Source organism: Polyodon spathula, chromosome 18 (genome assembly GCF_017654505.1).
Source record: "Polyodon spathula isolate WHYD16114869_AA chromosome 18, ASM1765450v1, whole genome shotgun sequence".
NCBI classification, from domain to species: domain Eukaryota; kingdom Metazoa; phylum Chordata; class Actinopteri; order Acipenseriformes; family Polyodontidae; genus Polyodon; species Polyodon spathula.
In genome coordinates, this window is record NC_054551.1 from 29231709 (window position 1) to 29243725 (window position 12017).

General features: G+C 37.8%; 1 protein-coding gene across 1 annotated transcript in view; it reads right to left on the reverse strand.

Moving 5' to 3' along the window:
* LOC121330722 (zinc finger protein GLIS1-like) overlaps positions 1 to 12017 on the reverse strand; it is a 58655-nt gene that overhangs the window by 9862 nt on the left and 36776 nt on the right. The window contains exons 6-7 of the mRNA XM_041277442.1: positions 8058 to 8196; positions 4834 to 4993 (exon numbers count right to left, since the gene is read on the reverse strand). Coding sequence (XP_041133376.1) covers positions 4834 to 4993; positions 8058 to 8196 — 299 coding nt within the window. The remainder of the gene's footprint in view (positions 1 to 4833; positions 4994 to 8057; positions 8197 to 12017) is intronic.

A 12017-nucleotide genomic window follows, 5' to 3' on the forward strand; every position in this document is an offset into this window, starting at 1 on the left:
TTATCATAGGGAGAAGTATCATGTTTTCATGGCAGACACATGCCAAAATCTCCCTAAGAATAATAAAAAACATTCCGCCAGCAAGACCGGCAATAAATTATATTAACCTAAAATACCTACTCTTTTAAGATCACAGTATATGCATGTAATGCACTTGGAAGACAAAACAGAAAGAAACACCAACATCTTAAAGGATAAAACATTTAGGTTCTCGGGTAAGGATTGATTTTTATGGCTTTCACAAGCTTCTGTGATGCATAAAGCAATGTTGCTCTGAATCTGTAAAGTGCATCATCAGAACCATACATTTCTGTTCTATAACAGTTTAAAGTATAGTAAACAGTTTACTGCCTCTGGGTGAAACAGTTTAATAGCAGATGCTTTTGTTGTACCGTATAAATCAGGATTCATGGGTATCCAGAGGTTATTTGTCTCTGCTGTTCCATCACCTGTACACTGTTTTTCCTTTGGGGCTGCACATTAACATCTTGCTTCTGCGTGCCAGGTTTTAAAACAAAGTGATGGATTACTCTGGTGTCTTGGCTTACTGTTGTGGGAATGGATTTAGTTTTGTGACATTATCTGTTTTCTGGTTATGACGGTAAAACTCCTTTATAAACTCTCATTTTCCACTAACCCTGAGCATCAGAAACCTGCAGGTTCTAATCCAAAGAGCTCCAGTTTTATTGAGGTCTAACATTTAATAATGTAATCACAGAGTGGGTGCATGCAGGGATTTAAGCCTCTTTCTTTGGATGCATGAGTTTGAAGCTAGGCTTGGATAACTAAAACTTTACAAAGTTATGCACAGTTCTCAGTATCTCCATAACTAATGGCAGACGCTGTTTAAGACAGGATTGAGGTGCGCTGCAGAAGGTTACATGGCACCTGTCTGTACCATGGCTGTTTTCATGGTCATTTATCTAACAAAAAAAAAGGGAACTAATTTGAAGTAAAATGGCCATATTAAAGAGATTTGTGAAAAAAAAAAATTCAATTGAACAACTGGTAATGGAACTCGACTGAACAAAACATCTGCATAAAACCCATGCTACAGAATGGTAACTTTTTTGTTTTGTGCTATACCCATGATTTAAACTTGACCCTGAGAATCACAGAATATAATTGTCTAAGTGGTATGTAGCCAAAATCTATAGGCAGAACCCAGAAAGTCTCATTATCACAATATGTCAGCAATCTTAGGTAACAGGTCAAAGTGAAGGGTGTCGTTAGATTTTCCTAGAGGGGGTTCCATAACCTTTAATGTAGGGAGTTGAACTCTTAAATAGTTTATGAGATATTAGAAGTGGTGGGGTAACAATTACCTATAAACACCCCTTAGGGGGGTACCTTTAGTATTCACCAACATTAGCACATTCTGAGATAAAATACACTTTGTATTTATTACACCACATTAAATTCTCCTACTGCATCTTGCCTTTCAAAGTGCAATGACAGGTGGTAGATTCTGTTTCAGTTACAGCATGTATATTATTTTAAGGACTGTCAGACTCTGATAAGATTTCCTTTCTTAATCGCACTGCTTAGAGAAACCCGGCTGACAGACTGGTTTACACCCCCCCCCCTCCCCCCGCATTTGTGAAGGAAAGAGTTGATAACTTGAGTGACAGCTCTTGGCTGTATAGTATCTACACGACGTTTGCCAGGTGCAGTTTCAAACCATCTCAGGTACATATGTGAGCAGGAGGATGACGGGAAATGTAGTTCTGAGAGATCCATGAGGGTAGATGGGAAGCCATCTTGAGGCAGGGAATGCAATTTAAAAGTTTAACCAAATCAACATCGTTGTGTACCCTTGTACTTTGTGTTATTTATATTTCCAGATAATGGGAAATTGTAAGGTCTATGTACCCTTTAACATCCCAACAACTTTTATAACTTGAAAGTTTGTTTCAAAGCTCTTTTCAAAATGGCCGCTCTTCAATGGTTTTTGAAGCCCAAATATGCTGAATTGAGAATTGTTTTGTTCATTCTAAATAATGAAGTCCCTTTCAGTCCTCGTCCTCAAGATTCCAGTACTGGACAATCTTATTGTATTTTGCCAAGTGGGCTGGCTAGTGCACAAGTTCCCAAACTGTGGGCCGTGGCCCAATGGTGGGCCGCAGGAGCGATGACATTCTATGTATTTTTTACTATTAATAGTGAAAAGCAGGCGCCGGGGGCAGCTGTAACTGTAGAAAAATAAAGTGTAGAAAGGCAGTATTGGCGGACTGTGAATCAAAGCTGAAATTCACAAATCAACAGACTGCCTACCTGTAGGTGGGATGTAGAGCGAGAGCTCTGACAATAGGGCAGTGTTAAAGTCATGTAATCGCTCTGCTGGCAGATGTAAAAAGTATGTTCAGGACTGACAAAATTACAATATGTTGAATTCGCTACTAAAGAATACATTTTGCAAAGTATAAAGAACAAAAAAGGCAGCTACAGGAGTTTGAATGCGTTTGTACTGTGGGCTCAGTTTTGAGGTGCTGGAATGTTTTTTTTTTCCTTTTGTAGAAACGTTTTCATACTAACATTTGTGCTTGATAACATTCATTTAAAAATTCAGTTGGTGCCTATGGTGAACATCTTTTTGTGACAAATTAGCTGTTAACATTTAAAATATTGAATACTTTGATGTATGTTTCAATATGAACTTAACCAAGTTATTAATCAAACTTATAAATCTTGTTACATACTTATAATTGATTTATTAAAATGTTTGGATATACTGCTGTTTAATTGATTACTGGCTCGTTCACAGTCGTCGTAAAATAATGGTAGAATATGTTTCGTCGGAAAATTATAATAATAAAAATAACACTTTTTTTTTTTGACTCATTCAAATTTCGACGCAGATGTTTTTTTTTCAGAAGGTTTCTTCTGAAGGGGGGGGGGGGGATGTTGCAAGCCAGCAATGTGATTTTGCAAGTTGTATTTGGTTGTACAGAGAAGTGGTGAAAAAAGCAACTTAAACTGTTGTTTCCCTCTGCATTGTGCGCATTCGTCTTTTTTTTTGCTTGACAGTTCAGCGTGAGAGGTAACGGTTGGACATTTTAGTTAAACACTGTTCAAAAATTAGGATTTAAGAGTTATGTTTTACTGATTTTACTCAAAAGTGTTTCCTGTTTAGGTTTTTGTGAATGGGAATAATAAGACACACACACTTCTTTCTTGTTGGATGACCAAGAAAAATAACTGCATTTCTAAAATGTAGATAAAAGGTACCTAACTTAAGGTTCTGATAACAAAATAAATAAAAAAAAAAAACAACCCTTCTGTTTAGTTTTTTCAATTTATTTTATTTAGTAAAATTAAATTGTTTCAAAAATTATTTTCACTCTGTACATATTCTGTGTGATTTCCATCTTTCAGCTAGTGTATAGAAATCAACATCTAACAAATTAAATTCTTGTTTTAGGGGATATAACTAAATTCCTTAACAAAATAAGCATTTCCGAAGCCACCGTGTCTCCTAGAAATGCAAGCTAATACACATAAAACGAGTTTGGATAAATAAATCGTCCTACTTTTCCTAGCTGGGATTTAAATGTATATAGAGTAATTAAAGTAGATTTTATCTGGCATATTTTAATATTAGCCACAGAAATGACACTAGTATTTAATAATTAAAATGATATAAATGTCTCATTTCAGCCAGAGTAAACACACTTAGTCATGAGGTCAGATCCTGTTGCTGCATTCAAGTTAGATTATTTTGTCAAAATGCTTAAATGTCTTGCTAATCCATTTGGGGAAAAACAAGCGCTGCACTGATATTGACTTTGGCAGAGTGTAGTATACCACAGTCTTTAAACATTTTAATCAAATGTTGGATCTTCAGGCACATGTAACTAGACGTTTTGTACCCAGTCTGTCCTGGCAGGGCAGATTTTTCTGATTACCCAATGAAACAGACTTTTTTTCTTCTCTTCCTCGTCTTCACAGACACATCATTTTAATGTAATTTACAAATATAAACTTTGCAATTCACTGGAATTAGTGTTGTCATCACATTTTTTTTTTTTTTTTTAAACTTTAGGCTCCAGTTAGAAATTATTTAAAGTTCAAAAACAAAATGAGTGCTGAAGTATGTTCTGAATGACAGGAAGACCAAACACCAGGCTGAAGCCTACTCTGTGTTTTCTTGTTTTTATTATTATTTTACGGTGTGTATTGTATTATATTGTGTGTACACAGTCACACAGCAGTCCCAGGATGGCAGCGTGCAGACTTCACGCCCCCGGTACAGGGAACTATTTTCTCATTTCCACTGCCTAGTGCTTCTGGATATGCCTGCCCAAGGCAACAAAACAGGGTGTTTTCACAGCAACAAAACGGGGTGTTTCCACGTCTTGCCTGAGCGACTGAGTGTGGCTATCTGGTCAGGTTTGTATCTCATACTCGATGTAGCCAAACTGACTACAAAGGAAGTGCCAGGAGGTGCGTGCAGAGAAGAAACCGACAGGGAAATCGCTACAGCTAAAGCACGCATATGACATTTTCTTTATTGTTTTTCTTTTCCACCGAAAGCAGAGAACTTTGTTAAATTGAACAATGTTCATCCTGCTTCAGCACACAAGACAAAAGTCACATTTATTTTTTTTATTCATGATAAACACAATGACAAAACCTGCTATTTTTTGTTTGTTTGGCTGTGTTCTCCTTAACCAGATTTATTTTTATCTGTCATTTTTTGTTACTGCCGGTTTCTTTAAAACAAAGCACACTATGACCCCACAATCCCCCAGTGATCTTTGATGTATATATTCACACGCACACACAGACAAATATATGTTTTGTTTTAGAATTCATAGTAATTTTAATACATACCCTTCCCTTGTGTTTTCCACTGCAGACAAAGATGACAGATGATTGTGTGGGCTGTTGATATTGCCTTCGAGAGACTGGTTCCGAGAGGATAAATCTTGAGTGGGTGGAAGAAGCCCAGATGCCTGTCCATTGTGATGGGCACTGGAGCCTGCATACATATCTAGGGGGCAAATAGAGTTAATTTGCAAACTCACTAAATTAAACAAGGGTTAACCTAGACTTAATTTTATTTACTCTTTCACCAAATCATATAATTATCGTGGCAATATACTTTTATTATTCCAATAAACCATGCATTTATCAATGTTTGTTCTAAAAACAATTGACACTATAATTGTTTAAATGCATTGTGTAACCTGTTTTAAAATGCAAGATGTTTTGACCCAAGACATATCTTTTTTTTTTCTAATTATTTTTAAGAAAAACTGAATGAGTGCACTGTTGAGATGAATGGTATGAAATGTGCTGATGGCGATATGAGAACCACAGTACTCATTTCAGCATGCAGTAGAAACCCAGGGAACACCAACCGGCCATGTTTTTTGCTTCATCGAAAGCCTTCAGCAGCAATACAAGTGTTATGTGATTGGCAATCTCCGATAAACATTGATAGAGGGCTGTAGCATGGTCTTTAGTTGGCAGGTGACACAGAATCACAGGCTACCCAGAATAACAGACGTACAAAGAACATATTTTGCAGCAAATTCCCATCCCCAATCTCTTTGTTGAAGCACTGAGGAATAAGTACTGTATCCCTTCAGAACAGTTCAAACATCTTGCAGGCTTGTTAAATTGAAACTGTGCCATCCTGGCTGCCCATGGTGTCCTTGCATCCTATTGGCAGTCGTAGTCAGGTATTTGGATTTTTATTGCCAAACCCAAACACTTCTGCACTGATTTTTAGACTACAATACAGTGTAGGTGATGCAACCTTGGGCTCGTGCTGAAACACAAATCTGGACTATTACTGGACCCAGGAGGACAAAGACTGTATACCGCAGAGCTACAGGAAACCTGATCTAAAACCAAGGGGAGAGGCTCTATACCACTTTGCCAATCCAATGAGCTGCCATTCGTCTATTACACATCATTACTCCAAACATTCAGATGTGCCCTGTGGTTTTGAAATCTGAACCCAGACCTGGATTAAAATGCTAATGGTTGAGGGTTCAAATGCTGTAGCTGCACTACACAGAACACACACACATTCTGTGTGAAGAAAATCATTTTTATTTACATTTAATAAATATAAAGTTTGTCAATAGAAGTTTTATCTTGGCTGTAGCTTTATCAGTGACAGGGCAATATTCATGACTGAGAATGTTTGGAATTATTACTGCCTAGCTGTAGTCAGGCTGGTATATTGTCACTAGCATGGAGCAGGAGCGTTACTGAGAAATAAAGAGGTCCCCTTTCAACAATTTGAGTTTTTCCATGACATGCTGCTTCTTTTCTAAGAGCTGTTAAATTTCTCAACAGTCAAATTTAACATTGCTAAGCTCAGGCTTGAAAACAGCCTCCTTTCCCTTTAATTTGACAGCTGATACAGCAAATCTGTTAGGCTTGAAGAGTCACTAAAAACGTTTCCCCACATGTGCAAACAAAACCTTCATCAACCATTTGACAGATTTTAGAAATTCTTACATCATATCATTACACTGAATTCATCAAACAAAATCCTAGATGCTTTTCCCTCATGCCTTCTCATGTAGAAGCTTCCAAAAAATGTTAGTAGACAAGCAGGCACCAGACTGAAGCCATACTACCCAGAGAGGGTGCCCTGCATGTGGGCCCAGTCCTCCATAATTGAGGTTTGTTGTTGTGCAATGTTGAGCACTATGGCATTAAAAAGAACAGGACACAACCAGCCTGCATATTATTAATCTTCACGTCATCTTCCTTCTGGCAGCTTCCATTAGCCAGAGCACCAAACAGCTTTGAACCAGCACATAAGGGGATGAATTTATAAATACCGTATTAGTTGTATAAGCGCCACACTCAGATATCAGATTTGTAATAGACACCACCATTGCATAAATGCCCTTCTCAATAATGAAATGTACATTTTTTTCTCTACTCCAGCTGAAATAAATGCACACTTAAAACAGAAATGCATAAAAAAAACATAGTATGGAAACACATTACAATTAGAAACAAAATTAATTGGTTAAACTTGAATAACATGTATTTAAAAGAATACAATTACACACTGGAATATACCTGTATTTTACTGTAGAGTTTATACCAAACAAGAAAAAGAATAGGTAGACAGCACTGTGTACTGATACTGGTATGTGTCCTCATCTAGTCAAACACAACTTCTCTATTGTTGTCCTCCTCTTCATTTTCCTCGTTTGAGTGAACATTTAAATCATCTTCGTTTTTGTCACCATCAGCAGTGCTGGTATGAAGGAGGAACTCCCATGCACATTCTGTGTTCCTCCTTTTTTTTACCGTGTGAAGATGTCGGCTCTTCTTGTAGCTGAGGTACTTTCTTTCTCCATTGCCTAGTGCGACGCTCATCAACTCCCAAGTTCTAGAGCAGCAGGTCGATTGCCTTTCTGATCTGCAAGCTCAACAGCTTTCAGTTTAAAAGCTGCGTTGTAGGACGTCTTCACCATCCTGATCAAGTTGTAAACTTAAATATATACGCCTCCTTCAAATACTGCAAAAAAATATATACCAGTACTGCAGTACTTCCAGTTACCACTGACCTTGAATAAACGCCACAGCTGTTTTGAGCAATTTAAAATAAATGGCGTCACATTAATTCAAAGTAATAGGATAACATTTTATTTTGGTGGTGTTTTTATACTGCAATTTATACTGCAACAAAATCCTGGAATCACTAAACAAAGGCCACAGTAACAAAAGAAGTCCCCAAGGCCAACCGTTCTGCACATTGATATTGTGGTTTCTTTGAAAAAAATGTGGGAGAGCTTTTTTTAAAAATTTTTATTTTATTTTATATAAAACAAACATGGAAAATTGTAATGAATATAAGAACTTTTGCTACAGGAAGAGAATCCTCACTACTGGCACACTAAACGTATGTCTGGTATCGACAATTATTCCTTCCATACATTAGACTATTGGCACTCTTTCTGACCAGAAGTGGCTTACATTCTTTAATAGCGTTAATGCTTTGTGCATTGATTGTGCCGAGTACCGTGACATCACCTAACACCCCAAGCTTAACCACTGCCATTCAAATGGCTCCTTACCTGTAAACATGTCATGGCTGAGCCCAGATGATCTCCCACCTTTTCCATTCAGGTGCTGTGCAGAAGTGGTTGTTTGGAGATTTTGGACAGCCAGACATTCATTGAGGAGATCTTGGTCCAGCTGGTTGCAAGGGCGCAACTATCATTTCAGAAAAGGAGAGGGAAAAAAAAAAGTTTTGAAAAAGAATTGTAGCATTCTACTTTACAATAGTATCAGAGAATATAATTGCGTATAATAAGGATGCTTTCTCTCGATTGATGTAAATCACCCCAGATCCTCTGCCAACATTAAACAAAACTGATTAATCTTACAGGGCCCAGTGGCTAAAGATCTAGAAGACCTGTTAATCTTGACTAATTAAGCCAATAATTGGTTCAATTAAGTAACTGATTGATTGGTTGAAACAAAAACCAGCAACCAACCCTGATCTAGACAATACTAGAATAAGATTGGCAGATACACATTTGTTAAAGTGGTTTTAATGGGACCAGTGTGTAATATGGGAAACAGACAATCCCTGATGCTAGGCGGTTATGCAAATAGACGGGGGCTGTGCAACAGGGTATATGAGTGATGATGGCCACCGTGCAGGCAGGCAGACAGGAAGAATCAATACATTATACTGTGTGGTCTCAGCAGCCACCACTGTCTCCGTCACTTTGAAGGAGATGGGACTTCAGAGTAACTGATATAGAGTGGGAGGATCTAACAATCTGTTCTCAGCAGCTGCGGCTTTCATAATGGGTTAGAAAATACGAATTATCAATGAACAGTAAACTAGCATCAGCAGTAACAGATTACATCGGCGCAGTGTAAACCACTTCTGTAGGACTAGTATAGTCGACTTCAAAGTGTTCTGTCCACACATCCATAATGTATGTGCATCCTTGCAATTACATTACAAAATGAAGACTGATCCAGCGGTCCACAATAAGAGATGGAAAGCATAAAGAAGTTTATTCTAATGGGATTAGTTCCCTCAATTCTGTATTACATGCATGCTGGTTGGAGGTGCAGCTTTTTGGGGTTTCAAGGACCACCTACATGCTTCTTATTACCAATTGTAGGACACTATGTAATTCAATATGTTAACGTAACATTATTCAGCAGGTTTCATTCGACTTTATTAACCAAAATTAGTTAATTCGATAGGGTGATGCAAAACTTTTGGCCATAGCTGTAATCATTAAACATCTGTTTAAAGTCCCAGGCACAGTTTGAATAACTGAACTAGAATCAGCAGGTACAATATAGTAGTAAGGAGGAAAAAGCATTTACATAGATTTTTTTGGCATGCAATGTAAGATTTAACATTGATGAATACAGGATGTTGGTCTGGCATAATGTTTTGGTTACATTTTGAGAAAGACTGACGTGGAGTGTGTGGGTTGATGATGGGTTTTCCCTTCCAGTCTTAACTTTTATAAATGAATGTAATGATACTGTAATTTTAAGACTTCGTGCCGATCTTTAGGCACATAACGAACACCAGTGCTTCAGTAATGATGGACTGCGGCTGTTTTTTTATTTGTTCACATGGTTCCTCGTATCGTGTGTTTTCTGTCTTATAAGGCTGTGCTTTAAGAACCCTTGGGATAGCTTATTTTGGGCATCCTGCTCTTCTGTGACGCATTCTGTAGAAATATCCACTGAGTAGATGGGCACACATGCCATACTTGGGTATGTTCAGATTATCCATAGAGCAATTCAAATCAATGACATAACCATGCTTTTAAAAAAAGATGCCTTCTTCTTTAACTTGGTGTAACACAGGGGTACAATTCTGATCCTAGAGGGCAAGAATTAGATACTATAAGGCCTGGATGGAGGTAGGGTTGGTTCAAATAAACCATTCAGAACATGTCTGCCCATTCCTGGTTTTCACAAGCCTTGCTTGATGATGGCACTCAGGAAATCTTAATTCATGCCCAGCCATCACCATTACATCTGTACCTCACCACACTCCAGAAACATCACCCACATCCCACCAATGAGAAGTGTGATCTACTTCAGTTTTCTACACTTTTCTCTTTTATTTGCCCTAAAGTATGGCTGACTAGCAACCACAAGAGCGGTTGAAAAATCCAGTGAGCTTGAGTGACAAATGAAAGATGGATTCTGACAGAAGTCTTTGTGGTGAAAGGAGTATAATTCTTGGAAATGTGCGTGCTGAGATCATGCCATCGCGATAATGTGTTACTATTGTTAACCCAAATCTAGTAAAGATATCATAAGGGGTTTGGATAAGGGGTTTCTCCTTTATAAAAACCATCCCTTTTCACTGGCAAACCTCACAACCATCAATCATAATGATTAGCAGCTGTAATCTTTGCCAGTAACAAACAGGAGGCAAGTAAATGGGATAAATGTGAAGTTCCATTACAGGATTACAGCTTCAACTGTTATACTGTCATACTATACTTAGAAGTGAATATATGAGTTGTCAGCTATAACTTAATACATTTAGGAATAAATCTCCCTATCTCCACTACCCTGCTCTCTCTGTACTCCACATAAGTTAATTTATTTTAAGAAAATGCTACAAAGACGAAGTTCACGGGTGTGTCTAACCCTTAATGAGACAGAAAAACAGTGAAATAATGATAAGGTAAAAAGGTAAGGTAAAGCGTTGTATAACAGTCAATGAAATATACTGCAGGATTTAGACTCAAGCTCTGTCTCCAGTAAAGCTGGCTTCGAATCGATTGTTTAACACTGGTCACCTTGCACAGGTTATAGAAATGACTGCATTAGGGACAACCGCCTAATTGCCCGACAGCTCAACCTGCTTTTCGTTTGAGAATGACTGGAGAAAATAGACTGTGTTGATCCAGCCAGTTTATTTTTTTACTGTTCTATACTCTTTCAATTCTAATGTTTTTTTAAGGGCAGGCAGTTGCTTCCTGTTTCTGGATTAGGGATTTATGTATTGGCTTTCCATGACATTCATGTACAATTATGTTTTTTCTAATAAGTCAGAAAAGGAAAAAGCAACAGTTGTGTAGACTGGACCGGAACCAACAAAATGCTTTAATAAAAATGTAACAATTCATTGTGACATTTAGCCTTTATACTTAGGAGGGGGTTACTTTATGAGAGGCATGATTGTGAACCACAGGCACCCATTTTACAAAACACAAGGAAATGTGGATTAACAAAACCAACCTTCCTCAAGTTTCAATTTAAAATTCAGCAGCTTTAGCCAAGGATTTGTCATTTGCGAATTGCTGCGCTCTCATAACAAAACTGATTGCACCGTGCTGCTATTCCTAACAGCAAAGACGCTACAGTGCAACGTTAAAATAAAGTATTTACATGACTGTAAATCAATCTGCCATCAGATTAAAACCCTGTTAAAATAATCATGAAGTGAGTGTTGTATGAATATGGGCATGTGTGCCAATTACCTACAGATGTTGCTATTTAAAATTAGCACCAGCTTAAAGAACCAGAAGCATGCTGTAAATATACAAAGTTGGCCTTTATCTAACATTGAAGGCACATTACTGTACATGTTCCTAAGGTCATTTGTGTTTATCGCTGTTGTGTTTTCAAGTTTTTGTTTCAAGTCTGGAGGGAACAGAAGGTGTTTCCTTTCCCCCAGGAGTCTAGACATAATCCAGCTTCAGACCGTTAACTTCAAGTCAAAGCCTTTGGACTCTATAGACCACATAGGACTGGTCTACATTACAACGCTGAGTTAGCTATCCACAGCAACTGTGTAACAGTGCAGAAAGTGGACTTTGATGTCCTTTACAATTTATTGCAACATAATCTTTTCATTGGTAGCCAGTCATAGAAGGATTTTTTATGACGCTTGCAAGTTACGTGTAGGGAAGAGAAAGAGTTGCTTATTTCGGCTCGTCTTATCCACGCGAGTTCCAAGATATTGTTAAAGTCACTGTGACTGGCCTGCAATAAAATAAACTGACAACCAACTACCCCACCGACATCCTAGC